The 22,691-nt window shown below is 41.3% G+C and overlaps 1 protein-coding gene across 1 annotated transcript in view; it reads right to left on the bottom strand.

Annotated features, from left to right (window-relative positions):
* Positions 1 to 22,691, bottom strand: part of SNTB1 (syntrophin beta 1) — a 110,809-nt gene that overhangs the window by 41,380 nt on the left and 46,738 nt on the right. The window contains exon 2 of the mRNA XM_054167451.1: positions 11,604 to 11,820. Within this exon, the coding sequence (XP_054023426.1) occupies positions 11,604 to 11,820 (217 nt within the window). The remainder of the gene's footprint in view (positions 1 to 11,603; positions 11,821 to 22,691) is intronic.

Here is a 22,691-nt window from a genome sequence, read left to right as displayed (position 1 = left end):
GAATGTGACCCACACAAATTTGACCTGGGATCTGAGCCTAAGCACATACTTCTCCTGTGTATTGCTGCCTGATCCTTGGGACACTCAAAGACTCCTTTCTGTAGCAGAAAATTAATTAGTTCAGTGGAATTTATTCAACTTGAGGTTTGCAACAGTAGTGTAATGCAAATATTTGTTATGCAATTACAAAAGCCTGCAATTTGGAGCTTGACTAACAATTAAGAGGTTTTAATTAATTGGTTAAACCAGACCAGAATCTAGAACAGTCTCAGACTCAATTTGCACAGCTCTCCAGGGCTCAGAGCAAGGACCTCTGGTCTCATGTTTGTCCATTTTGGGAGGGGGAGGTCTCCACGTAGACACTGCTCTAAAGATAGAAAAGGTCATGATTTTCCAAACTCAGCAGCTGAACTCTTCAGGGTCCTAAATCACTGTTTGGACAGCTTTAAAAGTGGGTTGATTTTGCAGAAAGTGCTGAGCCAACACAAAAATTGTTGGAGTTTGTTGGAGAATTGTTTCCTCCATTAAGCGGCTGGAGTTCTGCACTGTCTGAAAGTAAAGGCTCTTATTTAGCCTCTCCAGGACGTATGAAGGCTTAATCTTCAGGTACCAATAGGGAAGTTCCTTGTCAGATGATGCAGGTCTGGTGAATAAGAAAATTATGTTTGTAGATAGAGTGTGAATGGCAATGTACCTCATTTTTTTTTTTTCTGAGCTCCAAGAAAAAGCTGCCTCCCTGACAGTTAGGATTTAGCCGTTTCTATCCAATGATCATTACCATCACACACAGGTACCGCACTCTGGTCTGTGCTTCCATGAGAAACACTGCTCTCCCACTGCCATGTGAACCCTGATAGCTCGCAGGCAGCTATCAGTGGGAACAAACTATACAGGCTTAGATTTTCAAAGTCCATTGTGGTAATTGCTGAAATGTTGTTTACGACTTGCAGGGCACTTTTTGGCAGCAGATCTCACATCGTTTTACAAATCAGTTCAGGGACATCATCTCCATTTCACCAGCAAAAAAAGTGGGAAGGTATGTGAAGCCAGAAGCAGCACTCAGGATTCTCTCCACTCTACCTCCCATTTAAATATTCCTTTTAAAGACAAACATTATTTGGACAGCACAGCAGCACTGTGCTGGTTTCGAACAATGTTAATGCACTGCCTGGATTGTGCGAAACAATGCTCTTTACAAAGGCTGTGGGTCTGTAAGGGAACTCCCACCTTGCACCTCCTCGCTGTGCATCATGTGGGAAACAAAGTGCTGAACAAGGACTAGAAACACTCAGAAGAATGTGCTGCTTTTTCAATTGCAAAGGAACAGCAAAGTTGGGTAACTTCTTTTAAAGTTGAAATTGTAGCAGGCTTTGGTTTAAAAATGAACTACCTAGAACTTCCAAAAAGCAACTTGCTTCCCTCCAGTTTGGAAAATGCTTAAATTCTTCATTAAAGCAGGTGGATACAGACAGGTATTTTGCTGTTTAGGCCTTCAAAGTACTTCCCTTGATGGTGGCTATTTATATGTTTGAACAAGAGTTCCATCCCCTAAAATACTGAATATTTAGACTAGACTAGAATTAACCAGGTTGGAAAAGATCTTCGAGATTGAGTCCAACCCATCACCCAACACCATCTAATCAACTAAACCATGGCACCAAGTACCTCATCCAGTCACTTCTTAAGCACCTCCAGTGATGGTGACTCCACCACCTCCCTGGGCAGCCCATTTAGACAGCTCTTAATGATTATGCTTAAGGGGTTCTAAATGATGTATACTCTAATACATATTTCCCACTGTGATGTCAGTGTATATATCCAGTGTACATATGGAAACACACATGCTGCACCATGCTTGCAAAAATATTCTTATCAACCTTCAGTCACTTCTATTGTGGCTATTTTAGAGACTCCTTGCCAGTCATCAAAGTTTGGTGGTGATGCACTAACAAGAAAATCTACCATGGTAGATTGGAGAAAGTCTACTATGTCCCCTGAGCTGAGTGACATGAAGATTGGACAACACATGCTGTACTTCCCAAAAGGGAGTTTGAAACAGGTGTAAATTCTGCTTTGACAGCCCTGAAACTGAATCCTTTTATTCCCCAGCACTGGTCCACCCCAGGACTACATCAGTGAACACTACTCCTGTGCAAGCTGCTACATAGGGCACCTTTTCTATTCGTACCTTAAGAACAAAAGTCAAAATCCTCAACTGCCTGAACTCTGTTACTGCTTGTTGCTATAAGGTCTGGGCATAATACTATCTTTAGGAAACCCAGATTGCAGATTTCCACTAGAGATCCAGGACTCCTGCCTCTACAGTCAGATGGGATGGAAAAGGAACTTCACATCTTCCCAGAAAACCACAGGCTCTAACTTCAATCAGATACTGGAAGCACTGTGTCCCTATAACCTCTTCCCTGTTCTGCCTTTCAGCTTATGCTGCTTTGATTCGTCAGCCCATTTGGATGATGAATTTTGTGTAACAGCTGACTGATAGCATTTCCATATTTTCTGAAAAGAAAATAATGCCAGGGACCTTAGTAAACTCCAACACTACAGCACTTAAATGTTTCCAACAGTCCATGTATTGTAGCCTTGATTTGTTCCTTGCCTAAACTGACCACCGCTTACTGACTTCTGTTTATCTGCAGTTCAGTGATAAAGTTCCCTTAATTCCCCACTGAATTGAAATATTTAGGGCAGTGCCACAGCTGTGTTTATTCTCACACTCCACCACAGTTATGTAAATACTGCATATGGAGCCGTTTCTGATAAAGCCCATACCAACCCAAAGGAATTATATGTTAGCTCTAGATGGCTGCCAAGATGCACGGCATCTCTCCAGCTTGGCAATGCATATGAATGATATCACATTTTCTCAGAGATCATTTGGCGAACCTTGTAATAAAAGAGTAATTTTCTCTCTCCTTCTCAAAGAGTCCTACTGAGCTGAGGAGTGTTTTCAGCATTGCCTTCTCCCACGGAACACAGGCATAGTCTAACCCAGTGATTCCAAATGCTGTAACCTTGCACGGGAGAAGCCAAAACTCACTCCCTCACTGCACAATCCAGAGTTTTTTCCTTTAGAGAGGATCAGAAGTTGAAAGCAAATGTTTGATTGGCCATCCAGACCTCTTTCTGTAGGGGTGTTCATTATCTAAGAAATAACAAATGCATTAAAAGCACTTCTCCCACCAGCACTCAGGACCAAATCCAGCACTGATTTACACTTTATGCCTCTTCCCAGGTCAGATTATTCATTCAGTGAGTGATTAAAGAGTGGAGTAAATCCCTTGAAGTTAATGATAAACTGAAGCCAGAGTTGTTCCAGTCCATCACACTACTCTGATTTTGCACTGGCACAGCCAGGAACAAAACATGCTGCCGCTGACTCTGCAAACTTATAGAGAGATGGAGAGCCTAATCGCTCACTCCATCTCCTCTGTACATGAAACCACAGTAAGGAATTTTGTTGACTTCTGAGTGTACAAACACTGGAGTCTTTTACCAGTGTAAGGAGGGATTTAGAGGCCCACAATCACAGATTAAATTTTTGTAGGTTTTGTTACAAATTAAGTAAAAAGACTGTCAATGTTATTTCTCAATTCTACATGCAGTATCAGAAGATGAACCAGGAATAAAATACATTAGAAGTAAGTAATGGAAATTTGGGTTTAGTCTGGAAGGAAAATATTGCATACTGAGACTGCCAGGCTTGCAACAAACTCCCCAGCACACATTGAAGAAGCAGTTTCATTTGATAAACCTAAATGGAGGTGAAAGCAGTTTTACCAAGCAAGTGCTATTTGATAATCAGGTAGAATTTTTCTCTGTGGAAATCTCTCCATCCCCACACTCTCACATGGGTACCCACTGTCACTTTCTTGCTGACTTTCAACTTACAGTGGGTAAAAATAATGTAAGTTCCTGTTTCTTGGGAGCTGGACAAGACTGGTGTCCAAAGGGTGTATGTATCACTAATAATCTGATTTCCTCTCTATTTGCCAACAGCTGGGATTTAATAAAAGGGGTATCATGGGGCACCTACCATAGCAGCACATCACCAGAAGCTCACACTGTGGCTGTAATTTGCAACGTGCTGCCATACAAATGACAAAGTGCAGGAGGGAGCAGCTTTTGAGTACAGCAGCTGAAAATCCTGCTCCTTGATTAACGGCAGGTCAGGCCAGATCAGAGCTGTAACACTGAAATCCAATTTGGAAACTCTCTGATTAGCAGGTGAAAGCCCAGCACTGAGCACAGGACAAAATCTGGGCAGGAAAAAGGGTCTCAAGGTTGTCACTGGCTGCAAGCCATAACAGAAACTGCGGGGAGGAGGAGCATGGCAGGATACTGAAACCCTTGACTATCAACTTTGTTTGGCAGATCTCCGAGGTGTTAAAAACACTCTCCAACATTATTTAGCAGCTGCTTGGATGTCATCACTTAGGTGCCTTTACATGCAGGCGCACATAAAACATGATTAACTGTTTGTCCTCCTCTCTCCTGTCCTGTAGCGCTCGCACTGCTGCTTCTTTCCCTTTAATCTGAGACACATTTCTTGCAGCAGTTTTCTTTCTCCAGCTCTTTAATGCTTTTTTTTTTCTTCACTAAGTAATGTCTGCAGCAGTTTTCACTCCCTTGCTTCACTGCTTCTTTTGGTTGGCTTCTTTCTCCATCACCTTCTCTTAATTTGGGCTCTTCATTTCCCTCCATGCGTTTCTCAGGGCAGTCTCTTCTCCCTTCCTTGATTAATTTTCAGTTCCTTTGTTCTTATTTCTATTCCTCAGCTAAATCCTCTGCAGCTGGAGCCGGTTGGAAAAAAAATCAAAGTTCCTTGACTTGACTTTTTTTAAACCCCTGCATGTCTTCATTTTCTCTATTAGTTAATTATTTACACATCTTCATAGAAAATAAAGACTTTGGTTAAAAAAAAAAAAAAATTAATCAAAACTCCATCTGAAAGCATTCTACCAGCCTCAGTTACTGACACCTCCACACCACACACATCCTTCCTTGCCACCCACTCATGGTGACACATTTTATTCCTGTCAGGTCACGTTCAGTCCTGTTCAGACACAGGCATGCACACACATACACCAAGTTTTTCTGCTCACATATCTGCACGCAGGCACAAACACTTTTTTTGAGTAACATATGCAGGAACTTTGCCCATTCTGATTCTAGAGTAGAATTAACCAGGTTGGAAAAGACCTTCGAGATCATCGAGTCCAACCTATAAATCATTGAGTCCGACCTATTCTACTTGTGCTGGAGATGGCCAAAGCTAAGAGGGCCAATGGCATCCTGGCCTGCATCAGGAACAGTGTGGCCAGCAGGAGCAGGGAGGTCATTCTGCCCCTGTACACTGCACTGGTTAGGCCGCACCTCGAGTACTGTGTCCAGTTCTGGGCCCCTTTAGGAAGGATGTTGACTTGCTGGAACAAGTCCAGAGAAGAGCAACAAAGTTGGTGAGGGGTTTGGAACACAAGCCCTGTGAGAAGAGGCTGTGGGAGCTGGGGTTGCTTAGCCTGGAGAAGAGGAGACTCAGGGGTGACCTTATTACTCTCTACAACTACCTGAAGGGAGATTGTAGACAGATGGATGTTGGTCTCTTCTCCCAGGCAGCCAGTACCAGAACAAGAGGACACAGTCTCAGGCTGCGCCAGGGGAGGTTCAGGCTAGATGTTAGGAAAAAGTTCTATACAGAGAGAGTGATTGCCCATTGGAATGGGCTGCCTGGGGAGGTGGTGGAGTCGCCATCATTGGAGGTTTTCAGGAGAAGACTTGATGGGGTGCTTGGTGCCATGGGTTATTTGTTTAGGTGGTGTTGGATTGGTTGATGGGTTGGACGCGATGATCTTGAAGGTCTCTTCCAACCTGGTTTATTCTGTGTATGTATTCTATGGGAAGGACACCAGGAGCTCTCCTGTCCAGCTGAGAGTGATGGGCAAGGGGGAAACCCCAGGTCCTTATGCCAGGAGAAATTATATGAGATGTTTTTCAAGAAAATGTGACATGACTAATCCCAGGTTCACCAGCACCCACACAGACTGTAGGTCACTCACAATATCCCACAGCTATCCATTTCTACACTGATATCTCCAATACCAGTGTAGAAAAGTCAGGGGCTTCCAATGTGTTCACCACAGATCTTGGCATGTTTCTGCAGCAATTCACTTCTCAAAATGTTGCCTAGAGACTACAGCAGGTCCTTAGGACATTAGAAAGCTATTTTAACATGATTCAACAGAACAAAAATTAAAGCTGAAGTATAAAAAGTAAATGAACAGCCAAAGTTCATCCTAGTTTGTTGATGTGTTTGTGTAAATGAATACCCTTGAGATTGCGCTGCAAAAATGGCCTTTGGGTTGTTTGGTGGTGGTTTTTTGATGTGTGGGGTTTTTTTTGTTGTTCATTGTTTTGTGCTGGGGTTTTGTTTTGGTTTTCCTTCCAAAAAGCTTAGCAGCTGATTTGACTCAAAAAGAGACCAAAACACCTCCTCTTTACAGATCTCAATGGCCTTCCAAGAAAGTGGAGAAGAAACCGAGGCTAAGACATCATTTCCTATGACCCAGGGTTTGGCTGGTGGGGAGTTTCACAAATGATGGAAAATAACTACTCCTTGTAATGGGGGGGGAGGGAATAAAACATTTTAAAAAATAAAATATCACCCTTTCTGCCTAGAGGCTTCAGAGCTCCAGCTGCTGTAGGGTTGGAAAACCGTCCCCCATCAAAGCAAATAACTGCAGCTTCCAAAATGCAGCAGCTATGGCACAGTTGCCCAATACCCAGATGATAGCAGACTGTCAGACAGCCCATGCTGAACCAATTATTAACTCCAGCAATTCATGATTTGTCCCAAAATTCTGTTGTGAGAGAAGAAAGGCAATCTTACCAGCCTCCCATCGGGAAATCCTAGTCCTGAACTAGCTCCCAAAGAGGGTTCCACAGCCATGCAACTCTTAGAGAGGACATGTTAATGTATCAAGGAGGAGGAAACCTTTGCCATCACCTAGCCATTCATCCATCCCCCACTCCCCACCACCCTGCCCCACCTTCCTCCCTCTCCTAGCCTCAGGGTATTGAAGAGGCCTGTAAACGCCTTTTTAGCCAAATCACCTAACTTCTTTCAGTTTGAAAAGAGAGAACAGTAGATAAATATTAACTGCTGCCTACTTGTTCACCCCTCCCAGTAAAGAGCAGATTTAGCAGTTACAGAACTGCAAACAAAAACATGACAAGAAACATCCAGCTTTGCACATTAGGATCTGGGTCTGTAATAACAGAAGATCTGCTGAGCTAAGGTTAAAAATCCATGTTCACCTTGATCTTAAATTCATGCCATTTTGTGGGCAAGGATGTGATAAGCTTCACAGTGCTAGATCATCTTTCTATAACAGACCACAAACACAAAGATAGCTTTGCACACCAGTGTGGTTTAAGGATGAGGGGAGAATCAACCAGAGTTTCACCCTAATTATTATAGGTTTTGTTCTTTTCTGGATTTGGATTATATCCTTTCAAGTCGCTCTACTTTAATGTTGGATTGTTGATCTCTTTCCTAGTTTCACAGTAATCTAAAGACATAATAAACACAGCCCACCAGAAGAAAAAGAACAGTAACAAAAATTCTTGATATAAATCAGGACTTTGACTCTAGCAGGCTCAATGACTTCTTCAAAGGACTTATTGATATTCAAATAGTAAAACATGTCTGTACCAATAATGGTAATTAAAGTGCTATAAGCCTTTCATCCAAGGATCTTGAGCTGTAGCTCACAACAACATGGTGAATTAAGTAGAGCCTTTCCACTTCACAGACATTTCATCTACAGCCAGAGAGCAGCTCAATAACACCACAAGGAGCTAGGCACAAATTCCTTGGGGAGGCATGGAGAAGGATTTTTTTATACTAGTAACGCACCCATTACAGTATCTTTACTTTTGCTTTGTCCCTTATGCATATATAAGTCTTTTCTCCTTCTTTTGCCCACACATAGTAACAGAAAAAATACCCAAACCAGAAGATAAATCTGTACTGTCCATCAGGAAAGGAATATTTCCATCTCCCCTGGAAACCCCACAGAACCACCGGTGTCCACCCACGGCTGACACACTTCCAGCATGATGCAACAGTGCCAGCACAGTGAGGTCCATCACCTCCTTAGTCCAGGGTCCAGAGTTCAACCTTTGTCCAGCACTTCACCTCATCTGTGCTTCTACTACTAGCCAGTGCCATTGGCTGAGCCCAGTGTTATCAAACCATAAAAAGCAAAAAGCAAGACAAATGGGTCCTGTGCTCTACAAGAGCAGCTGTAGCTCATTCTCGGTACTATGGTCATTCTCTGTGGCAGTGCCCTGCTTTCTGCAAGCCCCACACCATGTATGTGATTCAGAGGATCTGCTCCCTCATCAACAGTGAATAAACCTGGGCTGCAAAGCTGCACCTCTAAACCAAATTGCAGGGGAATCCGTTCTTTGCTTTGTATACCAGTGGTTGCTCGTGCTCGGCAACATCAAAGTATGGTTGTGTTTACTAAGCAGGAAACGCACAGTGGAGGCATGAGCCAGCCCATGCTTCCACCAACAAGACATCCAGGCTTTTCTGCACTGCCCAGTATTTGCCTCCATGTCCCTTCAGTCTCCCTTAATTTATACCAACATGATCTTGAAGAGGTGCAGTAGCTGAATGACTTTCATTTCTTCATAGAATAGGACAGGACAGGACTAGACTTACTTCAGTTGGAAGGGATCTACAACAGTCATCTAGTCCAACTCTGACCACTTCAGGGCTGTCAAAAGTTAAAGCATATTGTCCATGTGCAGGTATTGTCCAAATGGCCTTAAACACTTACAGACTTGGGGCATCAGCCACCTCTCTAGGAAGCCTGTTTGACCACCTTCTCAGTACTGAAATTCTTCCTAACATCCAGTCTGAACATGTCAAGTCTTTTAGTTTCTTCAAAGATAGTTGTGCTTTGGATCAGCAGTACACCTCAAAGTGCTGGCAGGTCCCAAACCTGTCATCTTTATGATAAAGTTTTACTGAAAAGTTGTGGAGTTTCTACTAGTACCCCAGACATCACCTACACAAATAATCAATCTGTCTCACAGCTGAAAATCCTTCAGAAAAACATTCAGGATGGAGGTTTTGGGACAATATTGTCCATACAGAGCCCCTGAAGATGTTTGTCTTTACATTTCATCTTCATGGTCTCCTGATAACTTCTTATGTTCATCAGCAGCATTCATGGCTCAAGGTTTTTGGTGCAAGGACTAGCTTTCACTGTGTCATACTAAATCTGCTTGAAACTTAACTGAGGCCAGTCTTCAAGTGGAAGCAGAAATCCTATGCAGAGCTACCAACTCTAATGGGAAAACCACCTGTCTAACTTCTTCCATGCCCACTAAACCCACATTTCACATCAGCTTTTTATGAACCAGAGGTGATTCAGTGCCAACAAGCAGATATTTCCTTCTGAGTTTCTACACTGGAAAACTCATGCTTTCTGTGTCCACACTCAGTCTTAGATGAAAATTACTTTAACTATAGTGAAAAGTAGCCCTTCTATGCTTTGTCAGCCTTCCAGCAATGCTCTTCTAAAGCTATCCAACAAAGTGACTCCATCAGTTATAAGATCTATGAGTGTCAGGTCACTAGGTTATGAAACAGAAGTGTCAGAACAAGTAAGGTCATGGTTTGAGCTCTGCCATGAACAAAGATCAAATCATTTTTGTGGAATCAGATCACTGTCTTGGGATATACTCCTATGGGAAAGGGTTGCTGCATTGTGATAGCATTTCTACAGGGAAATATCAGTTCTAGTATTCAGAATGGTTAAAACTGCCTGAAATAACTACAGATGCAAATCACTGGGATGCTACTATTACACTGCAGCTAGCACGATGGGGAGCTACTGTGTGCTGGATGGAAAAATCCATCTTAAACTGTATACCTCACTGTGTAAAAATCAGAAGTCACTCTTTCCACAGGAAATGACAGCAGCACAAAATGAAAACTGTGATACTAAGCAATATGACTCTCCCACGCATTACTTCCTAGTAACACCTAAGAACACACGTATTTGTAGCATGCTTTGAAAAAGTCACCTCCCCCTCTCAATCAGTCCTCCTGGACTTCAAACAAAACTGAGGACCAAGACAGTGACCAAAGCTGAGAACTACAATATGGTCAAAAAAGAGAGGGGGAAATGGTGAAAGAACAGAGCCAATATGTGTAGAGCATTGTTGTGTTCTGCAGATGCAAACAACTTGAGCTGCATGGGTCTTTGGATTTTTCCATCCAGCACACAGTAGCTCCCCATCGTGCTAGCTGCAGTGTAATAGTAGCATCCCAGTGATTTGCATCTGTAGTTATTTCAGGCAGTTTTAACCATTCTGAATACTGGAACTGATAGTTCCCTGTAGAAATGCTATCACAATATCTTAAACTATACAGATTTATGTGGGGAAAAAAGTGGCTGATAGCAAGCAGCATTTTGATTTAAACTTGAGAAAGACTGCTGGGGTAATTGCTGTTTTACAGTGTCACTCTGTAGTAGTCAGTTACCATTGACTATGGTGGTAACTACTTGGTGAGATGAAGAAGCAGAAACTAAGTAAAGCACTACTAAACAACAAAGGATGGGAAAAAAAACGCCACAAACTGAAAAGAAGTTCAGACAAATATATATATATATAAAAAATTATATACTAAATAAAATTAGATACTGATAAAATTTTATTAATTGCAGTACAAGAGATTAATAGGGAACCCAGCCTCCCCAATTCCTCTTCTGCGCTCTCCTCCTCTTCTTCACTGAAAATGTAACTATTATTTATGCCTAAAAGCAAGTGCTAAGAATTGAAGGCATTAAACCCAGCTTCTGGGCAAAGCCAGCACACTGCAGAAAAACAAAAAGGCCATTATTTGGATGGAAGAATTAGTCTGTATTACTGACTTGACTGGTCCCTTTTTTATTAGCAGCTGTTAGAGCAGGGATCCGAGAGTGTGCTGGTATGGTGCAGCTGTTTCACATATGTTATAAATAAGGGCTGGTAAAAGCTCTTTCTATTTTTAACATCATGAAGCCACAGAAATTCCCCATTAATGTCTTGTAAGTATAACTTTTTTTCTATTCCTGACTTTAATGCCCAGAACTGAATGGACAAAACAGGCCATTTGAAAAATAATAGCAATTTTAAAAAGAAAAGAAAATGCAACTTAGTGGAATTAGATTAAGCCAGCCTGGAAGGTGTAACCAATTAGTGTGTACAGCGTCTTTTCCTTCAAAAGCAGACACTTAATCAGGATGAAAACAAGGCCCTGAGATTCCTACAAAAATGTTGTGTTACTGCACTGAGAGTTTCTCTAGCACAACCCAAAAGCTCAACCCAGCACCACGTGGCTCAGACACTACCACCCATCCCAAAACAGTGCTTGGTTACCCTTTGCTGGGGTTTTTTTGTACAGCCAGAACCTAGTGCCAACTCGTTGCCAGACCCTGTTGCGCACCAACCCCACCACTAGAAAGGTCAACGACAATTCAATACAAAGGCAAAACGCCAGCCCCAGGCACCCTCCCCCCACTCACCTGTTCTCAGGGTCTGACACTGTCATGTTGCGTGTCACATAGCACATCTTCAGTGGTATTGTCTTCCTGTCTCTGTGGATGGAGAGTGAAAGCTGAGACAGAGGGTCTGCTGAGGTGCAGCCCAAGCGGGGAGATTCAGGAGGCGGCGTCTCCCACCCGATTTCTGAAACAGGAGAGCCTTTCTTCACGTAGGGTGTTGCTTCTCTCATGTACTTCACTATGGGAAAAAAAAAAAAAGAAAAGAAAAGAGAAGAATTAAAAAGGAAAGCAATAAACAAATGGATATTTAGTAGTTCTTTGAACTGGTCCAAACAACCTTCAGCAATGTTCCACTCATCCAGCTTCATGGCATTGGAGGCTGTGCGAATAGAATAGGATAGAATCATAGAATCAGCCAGGATTGTAAGGGACCACAAGGATCATCTAGTTCCAACCCCACTACCCTGGGCAGGGACACCTCACACTAGATCAGGCTGGCCAGAGCTAGAATAGAATAGAATAGAATAGAATAGGTTGGAAAAGACCTTTGAGATCATTGAGTCCAACCTGTCATCCAACACTATCTAATCAACTAAACCATGGCACCAAGCACCCCATCCAGTCTCTTCCTAAACACCTCCAGTGATGGTGACTCCACCACCTCCCTGGGCAGCCCATTCCAATGGCCAATTACTCTGCAGATCTGACTGCTGCCAATCTCAGTGTGGTGTAATGAGTCAAAAAAGGGAGAAGAATGGAATAGGCAAAATGTGAACATACAGCTAATGTAAGGCCAGGAGAGCCATCCAACCTCCAGTCAACAGGCTCTAAGTTCTAATGCACATTCCTCTATACAGAAGCCATGAGCTGAGCCATCCAACCTCCAGCCAACAGGCTCTAAGCTCTCATGCACATTCCTCTATACAGAAGCCATGAACTGGCTGAGGTATAAGGAAGTTTTTAATGAAGACATTTGACCAAGTGACAATGAATGTACTATTTTCCTATCTAAAATGTTCCAGTGACACTCCCAGTGCTGCAAATTCACTCAGGTTCTCACTTCAGGTTCCTGCTTATCAGTGTTCTGCCACTGATCTGAACAGCTATTTCCGCTTGCTGGGAAGCACTTTAGCTGATCTACTTGTACATATGGAGTAAACAAAAAACAATTAAACTCTTAGCCTTCTCTTGGGGAAAGAAAATTGAGTTTAAGCCTTTTTTTAGAGTGGAGGTATCAGATTAGATCTCTTCTCAGCCTCTTCCAATGTTTTTTCCCCATTATGGATAGGAAAAGCGAACACAGGATTCTCAAATGATCTTAATGTATGGGGGGGGAAAATCAGCACTTCTTTTACACTCATACTTCATAGTCCCCTCTTTGTGCAGGCAAATTTTGCAACAGTTTCCCTGTTTTTTAATTCTTTCGGCGGTTGAAGACCGCTTTTGCTTTTCACATGCTTGTCAAATCTGCCAGGCACAGCCACCTCCTTCACTAAGCTGACAAAGCTCAGCCAAGAAAAGGCCTCACATTCAAGCACCCTAGTTAAAGGTATCTATCCAACATACACAGCTGTGGCTGCCTAACTGGCTGTTACCACTTGATTGTACCCATGACTCAAATAGCAACGACATGAGCCAAAAGGGCAGGAGCAATGTGAACTTATTTGGGAAGTTATTAAAATGCTGTGAGAAAAGATTCCAAGGAAACGGTGCAGATTATAGTGTCAGCTCGGCTGGGAATGATTGAATAACAAAGAGATGGGTAATTACAAAAGGGCATTGTGGTGAAGGAGGTTAAATTAGGGAAAGCAGACTGAAGCTTTAAATTCAAAGTGAAAGCAAGGGAAGTAGTCAGAGTAGTGGAGAACAGCAGTGTTTCTGTCGAAGGCACAGATAATGGAATTTCAGCAACACTATTTTCAAGACATTCCAGAACAGCTTTACCAAGAGAGAGATCTGTGCAAAACTGAAGTCTAGGCTCTGAGCACTTATTGCCATCTTTTCTGTAAGACACCTCGATTTACATCTTGCCATTGCTCTCTCTCCCTTTTATAGACCTGCTAATTTCAATTATAAGGACTGTTGTGTATTTTATATTATATTCCACTGTGAGAATGATCAAATGCTGTCCTACCCAACACTGTTGGTTTGCTTTCTTTGGCCCCATACTATTCTAAGTAACTTTTTTAATTCATTGTCCCCTGCTCTGAGAAGTGCTGGCACAAAATTTTGCCAGGCTTCCAGAAACTATTTATGGCAAAAGGTGTTGAGATTAATTTTTTTTTCAGTTTTTGTAGACATCTCTCTGGGGTGCATCATCTGAAAACTTGTGTCATCAAACTCTCAAAGGCAATGCTCATCCTTGGGTGCTCCATAAATAACCTGATTTTCAAAGGTCCTGAAAATAAGCAGTCTCAGCCAGTGTCATACAGATATGGGTTTTAGCAGTCAGTATCTCAGCTGGATGTGCTCAATGCTTTTGGGAAACAGAGGGCATGATCACATACAGATGTGGTGAATCTATTCCTGTTTACAATAAATACGAGTTTGTCATCCACTTAGATGGGAAAACCAGCTGAAGCTCCTAAAATCTTATTTGACTGCAGACAAAACTTTGCTTCTTTTAAAATTAGAGACTATCAATTAATCTGAGGAAAGTAATCAAAACAGCTTTTGAACTCTGTTACAGTGACATGCCAGCAATGTGATGCTAAATAAAGGTCCAGGTCTCAATAGTGTAGCTCTTTAATCTGTGCTATTTTCATCCTTTTTCAGCCGCGGCTATATTAGACCTGAGCATCTTTTAATTAAGGAAAGGAGAGAGGGGCAGGGAGGGGAAGGAAACTAAAGCGAAAAATTTGGCTGTAAACCCAAGTAGCAACACAGAATGTGAATTTAATTCCCCAGAGACGGGTGCAGCAGGAAAGAGCTGTCCCTTCCATGCGCCAAGAAGCCAAGTTTCCATGTAATGCACCAGTGGATTCGTGGCAGGCAGCTGCACTGCTTCAGAAACTCCTGTGAAAAGGGAAGCAGAGGCAGGAGGAGAGAGCAGAAACACAATCCTCTTTCCACAGAGTCTTAAGCATGGCCAGAGCCAAAAAAATTACCTTAAGGAAAAACGTCCTATGAAAACCACCTTGAGGAAAAATGTCCTATGAAAACTCCTGCCAACTTCTGAACTCCCAGACAGCTACTTTCTACTGACTCTGAACAGGAGATGGATGCTCAGCCCCATAGACTTACATGAATAGGGACTATTCATATATTGGGTAAACTGCTGGCTGCCATCTTCCTACAAAAGTCTATAGGGTGGATTAAAAACTAAAATGAATAAAGGGCTTTCTGTCAAAAGAAAAATGGACTTCAGTAGTTTTCTGCAAATTCCTACTTCCCACTAAATACAAGCACATCCTTATAGATCCATGCTAAGTTCTGCTGGGTTTTACAAACCAGATTTTATGTATCTTGCATATTAAAATGTGTTTCACATTTTAAGAGACCCCAAACAGATACATAAGAGATGAACAAATGGAATACAGGAGTGGAACAGGTGGCAGAACCTGATCCATTTTTATACTTTTTTGTATTATTTAAATTTCAGAGCCACTCTTTCCCTTTTGCCCCATCAACATCCACAATTTCATGCCCATATACCAAGTCCAACACATAAATTTACTTAAAATAAGGTACAAACTGTTTATATGATTAATAACTTTTATCAGCAATTATTTCCTATTTACCTCTAAACTCTGGATGCAAAAGCTGCAGAATGCTCTGTCTTATACCAACAGAGCAGTAACCCTACTACACACCCCCCAATTCCTACTACACACACACCAATTTATGGTCACCACATATGTCTACATTTTGCAGTATGTCCATTAACCAGCTCTTAATCTACCAAGCAGAAAAGAAGTTGGTATCAGTATGTACTATAGGAATATTTATATTCCACACTGCACTATCTGAGAATCTTGAATGCAGCAGTGTTAACGTATAACTGAAGTTATACAATCCACTTCCATCATCAGTTTTAAAACCAGAAAAAAATGTGACACAGACTGTTGGACATTACAGTAATAATGTGGATAATACTCTGTTCTCAGACCATTACACTCAAGAGCTAGATAACCCTGTAGATACAGTAGTACAAATTCAGGTACTGACAGAAAATGCATTCAGAGAACAGTGGGTTTATATATTGCCAACAGAAATACCTAATGGATTAAAATCCCCAAACATTTAGTAAAATTAAATAAGGCATGCCATTGTATAACAACTCTGAACAATGAATAACTAATCTATGGACATATATATATATATATATTTATGCCTTCAGAATGGTCACAATAGATATATACAAACATGAAATAGATATTCCTTAAAAAATGCTACTTTAAGACCACCAGAATGTACTCTGCAAACAAGGAAGTCTACATGCAGGGACTGAAAAAATAAATCTCATGGTTTCATGATCATAAATCATTTTTCTGACATACTCTAATTTTTGTTGCAAGTTGTTTAAACTCATCCATCTGATGCTGTATCTCAGCCACGGAGATCCTTATATTTAGTCATAATTAATGACCCATAGCCTTTTGGTGCACCTCTAATCAGAAACTGCGGTCAAGCAATTAAAATTCCGATCTCCACAACATCCCTCCCCACAAAAATAAAGAGAAGAGGAAGGGAAGTGGCAATCAAATGAATTAATCCATCGATCCACACTGAAATTTTTTGCATTTATTTTTTTGATCTGCAAGACAGGCAATGTAGCTTTGAAAACAACACTTAATTTATACACAGTTCTGCCAAGTCCCAACTCTCCACAATTAATCCTTTGTACTGTTCACAGATGACTTTGAGGGGGAGGAAGAAGCAGGCTTTTAATGAGAGAAATACTACAGACCAACTTGGTCAGGTTCTTGGCCAGACACAGTTCTGAGGAACTAGGACTCTTCTGACACATTCAAACTGTTTCCTAGGAGGGAAGACAAAGACCACTGAAGAGAAGCCAGTACTCTGGAGCAAAGCTCTTTTGTTACTGTAGGAATGAGGACAGGATGTGTACATTTACAGTATGAGATCAAAAGGAACAACACGCCCTAATCTGCTCAAAGAAAGATGATCAAGGAATTCCCCTTTGCAGGGGAAAAGCAGAGTCTTCTCTTTATGCATGCATTCTCTCCTAAGTAAGCACTCAGAGACAGCTACCAAAAATAAGTAAGAAAACATCACTCAGAAATCTCTTGATTCCTGTTTTCAAAGGATGAGTTAATGTTACTGATATCTATAACCAAAAAAAAAAAAAAATATTTTCCAAAGTTCCCATAAATCCATTGTTATCTGGTCTGGTTTGTGCCATGGTGAAGAACAGCCCAAAGAAGAGGAGTTAGGTAAGCCCTCCAACATACTTAAGATGCTTTAAGACTGCTTGTAAGGATCAACCTTTGGAGTCACTCATGCCCACGAAGTGAACATGATGAGATAATTGTATTTATCAGCTCATTCAGTATTAAGATGCAGTTTGACTCATCTGTGCTGAAGTGAGTACACCAGACTACCTCCAAGAGTACTGCAGGTGGCATGGCATACAAAAACTTCTCTTGCAAAAATGATTGCTGGTTAGTTTGAGAAAAGCTGATAATGCAGAGGTCCCAACTGCAGGTACACAGTTCCCATCTGGAAAGGAAGAAACAAATTAAGACAAACACTTCTGAGGCTGTAGTTAGTACCACTGCAAGTCCAAGTTATCAACTCAGAGCAACCTAACAGCTGCTGAAATTATACTCTCCCAAGGAGAGGAGGAAAAAAAAAAACAACCAAACAAAATAAAGCAAGTCATCATTGTTGTGTCATTTTGCTTGGTGAAATGTTAAAAGACAGGATCTGCAGTCTAGCAGTTTTGATAAACACAAACCCTAATGCCCCAAATGATTTCAAAGCTAGATGTAACCAAAAGAAGCTAGCCTCGAAATTTATGAACTGTGCCCAAGCAATGCCAATATAAATGCCAAGTCTTGTACACTGTAGTCAATGAAACTGAGATTAACAGAGCTGGAGAAAGATCTACCATATTAAAGTTAATTCAGTATCATAATACTAGAATTCGCCTGATAGGTTTTATGTAGGAGATCAAATTCCCACTGAACTGAAGCGAACTTCATGCACTACAGGGAAGACACAGGTATAAAAATGGGATGAGAATCTGTCTAGCTGCAGGTGCCATCATTGGAACTAGGACACAAATAGTTGAGGAAAAGAGTTGATGAATCAGATAATTTATGAAGACCTGCTATTGCATGACTTTAAATGTGGCCATACACCAAAACCCAGACAACAGTCCTGCTTGTGAGTGTTTCCACTCCATTTCCTACAGAAACATCTGTTACTACGTTCAGACAAGTAACATCCATTAGCATCACCTGCTTTCCCTCATGCTGAAAGGTATTTGAAATAGTAAACATCTTGATCTGCCAAGAGCATCAGATCTTCACCTCTGGGAGATAATATAAATGAGTTAAAATAAACATCTTGTGAGAATACAAATCCCCTACATGTTTTGGCCATTTCTCACACTGTAGTGAGACTAAGCTGAATTTACCTTTTTTTTTTTCCCCCCAGTTTTAAAATTAATTCACCTGAATTCAGTGTTTGCTTCTTCTAGAGCAACGTTTAAAGACACAGGCTTGGATCTAAATGATAAGGGACTGTTTGCCTATACATTCAGTGTATGCATTTTTTATATGAAAGATGTAAATGAATGTTTTAAAAGAATAACTTCAGAAAGATCCAGGAGACAAACACAACATTTGCCTGAAGGGAGGGCATGAGGAATTGGTGTCAAAAGGCTGCTGATAAGCAACCAAGCTTCAAGTTCAAGCTTTCAGGGGGCTACAAACAGTCTGGGTGGAGAAAAAGAGAAACAACTGCATTTAAAAAAATTCATGGATTACCTCACAGTGTTCCTTTAAATTAGCAGCTGCTTTTATAGAACAGGTGGAACAATGTTAAGCAGCGCTGTAAGCACCATCCAAGCTTGCACTCAAAAAATGAAAGCACCTTGCAATCAGCGATTTTGCTTAAGAGAATTTCTGTCAATGAATTAAGAATTGCATTCCAGACAGCAGACTGAGGGATGTGGGTGTCCAGGCCCCCATCAAATGGGAGAAAATGGGCTGCTCTCAGGAAGCCATGCAGGGTTATGGTCTGTGAAAGGTGATGGTTTTGATAACCCAAACAGGGCCCAGTGACCAGCTACGCTGTGCTGTCCACAGCAGGCCTCAATAACTATCTCCTGGAAGTCAAGGAAATGTTGGAGAAAGTTCAGCAGTGAGACTTGGCAGGAGCCACTACGATTTCAGCATTTGTGGAGCTGGAGGTAACATTCCAGGGCCATCTTATGTTTCTGTGTGCCACCAAAATTTTTTCACAATGTTATTTTTCCTCAGTTTCCTTCCCTGAGAACCTTGCCTATGGTATGGGCTGATTCAGCTACTGATTCCCCAGGCCTGATGTTCCCCTTGAGTAAACACTTCTTCAACCCTTTCTGAGTGTCCTCAGTGTGAAGGTTTTCAGGGACTGAATATCTTCTGATCTTATGCAACATAACAATTTTGTCAACTGCAAAACCTAGTAAGTATTAATCTATTTCCATTCCTCCACAAAGCCACAGTTCTAGACTCTACATAGAGCAAGCATGAGCGAAGCACACAGCTCAGTCCCTCCAGTCTATATTAGGCAGGCTGAAAGCTTCCCTTGCAGTCAGCATTTCACCCCCCAGCTGGTTATCACTGACCATCCCTTCAGCTCCTTTGTCAGTTATGTTACTGAGTTCTAATAATAAAGGCCATGTTTGAGGCTATCAGCATGCATGTTCAAGGAAACAGAACTAGTTTCAATGCTGGGGTGAGATTTTTGTGTTTCTGTTCAACATAGACTAATGGAAACTAAACAGGCACAAAACTGTGTCACACAGAATCACAATGGAACCTGAGGCTGGATGACTGGTCTGGTTCAAGGTGTGACATTTGCTAGCACTTGAACTGACAGAATGATCAAAAGCAGTTACATGTTGTCAGCAACACAGGACATAAAAATCTCTAACTGTCAAATTATTAATAAAGACAGACTCTTTACACTTGACATTGAGCAAGACTTTCCATTATATCCCCGTTACTCATACCTATGACAACGAATGTGGTACAGTTTCCTTCAAGTGATTTAATTTATTTTAAATTTCATAGTTTCTGTTTCAGTTAATGGACTGTGTTCAGTTTCAGCTTTCAGTAGGTTACTAAAGATAAATGTAGGAATTCTAGTGGTAAGGTCCCATAAACTCACAGTCTTCCAAAAACTTAACATACTTCCCCAAAATAAATGCAGACATCTCTCTCTCTTCTTAACATGAAACCCAGTTTTAGCTTGTAAATATTCTGTCAATCCCAGAAGTACAATGTTTGGTTAAAAAGGAGATGGTTACAGCTTTATCTAGGAGACACTGATGCTATCTTAAGGAGCCTGTACACAAAAGAAACACTAATCAGTGGAGGAGGAGCAGCTACATTGCAGAACTGTCACTTAACCTAATAAACTCAAAATTGAAACCTGCAAGCAGTAGCTATGTAACTTACATTTTCATGTACAAAATGTGAAACAGCTCATTTGCCACATTGTTTTGTGACACTACGAACTCTGCAATTAGAAGTACACAAATCTTTCATAATGCCAGTGGAAAACATCTGAAACGGGCAATTTGGGAGCTGAACATGGAAATGAGCAGTCACATTTTGAGAAAAAGCTTTGTGGACCTGTGAGTCACTCACTGATAATCAGTCTGGAGCTTCTCTTGACTTCAAGGCTGAATGCTTCACAGGAAAAAAAAAATACTATAAAAGAGGTTTTAGTCACGTGGTACCAGGACTAGGTCATCATACTCCCTGTAACTCTACTCAAAGTACAACAGAAAAATGTGGCTTCACAAAGCAGGAAAACGGAGCAAACCACATTTCTTCAGTGGACCTGCAGCACTTCTATTCCTAATGACCATTTCCTACCTGATACTGACACACTGTATTTTTAAATCTTTTATCTCAGTCTCAGGAATAAACTAAGTCAGAATTCCTTATGTGCTGCTTATGGTTGTTGTTTCCCCCCTGTTAGTATTTATAGATCTCTCTCCAATTACCCACATGCTCAGATGGAATTCAAGGTGTCTGGCATCACCAGCATGCTATAATTTTTCTATTTACATGAGTAATCTCAAGTGTCAGAACAAATATTTCAACCACTAGTGGTTATGTGAAAAATACATAAGGGTATTACAGTTTTAGAGCATGCTGTTATTTCAGCAGTCACACAAATCATTAAGTAGTACAGGATAGACTGAAAATGGCACTCACTGCAGGAAATTATTATGCTGTGTACATGTTTTACAGATGGATAAACTGACAGAGGCAAGTTAAAATGCCTTCTTCAAAGTCATGCAGTAAGTCAGAGTTTTCAGATCTAACCTTAATTTCTATCCCTTTACAACTTTTCCTTTTTAAACAACCCAAAGGGATCCCAGTGACAATGAAAACCAGATTCACAATGCCTGTGGTCTTCTCCCTATGGGAAGATCTTTAAGATCTTCCAAGATCCCCAGAATTTATTTTGAAGAGCAGAGCTGCAATCTCTTGCAAAATATCAAGGTCCATCGTTATCATTCTTCACTGGACAACACCAAGAGCTTTGAAAATGAACAAACTCAGGGTACTCATTCAGCTACAAACTTGCTGTATCTCCTGTGACTGTGCATCAGATCACCACGAAAGTTCTTATTTTGGGGGAATCCTTTAGCGTGCACCCTTACCAACAGGCAAAGCCCAATGGTCACATCCAGAACACTCAAGTAACAGTGATTAGAAATACTATATACTGTATTCATATAGATAAATGAAGTTCAGAGACTTGGACTGAAAATTGCTGTGAATGCCCATGAGTGTCTCTCTTTTTCTCATTTAAAATGGGAATAACAAACTTTGGTAAATTTGAAGAGACACTGTGAGCACATAGGAACCACTTCACTCCATCAAAAGCTACCATCTCCAGGCTGCCAAGCCACTCCCATTTCAATGGGAGAAGAATAACAGCTCCTCTGACAAGACAAAAGAAAACCTGTGTAGTAGACTTAAGACTTCTATAGAACAAACAAACAAACAAACAAACAAACAAACAAACAAACCCCACCAGCTACAAAACCCAACCCCCAAACCAAACCACGAATCCAAAGGGCCCCCTAAATCCATCATGGAGAACTGGGATGACTTTTCCTGATCAGAGGTGAGCATAACTTTATTTTTATTTCAGAGTGGCATAGTGATAACCCAAGACCAACTTTTCCTGGTTCTGAAGTCCAAGTACCATCTCAAACTGCCTCTTTTCTACCTAAAGACATTTCTGAGATGACCCAGCAGGTGAGTGGCAGACCTGGAATGATGTTTGGCTCTACACCTGCCTTCTTGCTGGTCTAGGAGAAAACCACCTGAAGTAGACATATTGCTTGCTGAGGGCACTGGAAAGAAGATGAGACCTCACATCCACTCCCTCTATTTCAAACAGCATAGGGATCAGAGCTGTACATCCAGTAAGGGCCATGAAAAGAGAAGGGTAATGAAACATTACAGCCACATCCTTGTGCCACAGTACTTGGGCTTCCATATGAATGGTGGAATTTTCTCCCAGGGATTACTCTTTCTCAGAGTAAGCCACCAAAACCCTAACACCACAATACAACAATTAAAGAATGAGCACACTAGTCATTAGCACTGGCAAGAAGGTATTCAGAAAGCAACAGCACTTTGAGCACGGAAGAGTCTCAGAAATGCAGCATGCAGAGACCATGACTGCAACCCAAGAGTGCTACCACAGGACCATGGCATCATGTGCTGCTCTTTGCAGCTCATAGCCCCCCACCAAGATGATAGCACTTCTGTTCTCATCACACATCTTAAAAAATGTCAGTGATCCCTGATGGAATATGCTCATCCTGAAATCCAATGTGTATTGCAATGTGGGGTTGAAAGAAAGAGTTTTTTGTTTGTTTGGGGTTTTGTTTTGCTGTTTGGG

Source organism: Dryobates pubescens, chromosome 14, assembly GCF_014839835.1.
Source record: "Dryobates pubescens isolate bDryPub1 chromosome 14, bDryPub1.pri, whole genome shotgun sequence".
Taxonomy (NCBI): Eukaryota; Metazoa; Chordata; class Aves; order Piciformes; family Picidae; genus Dryobates; species Dryobates pubescens.
Note: the sequence above shows the minus strand (reverse complement) of the source record. Positions and strands in the feature narration are given on the sequence as shown.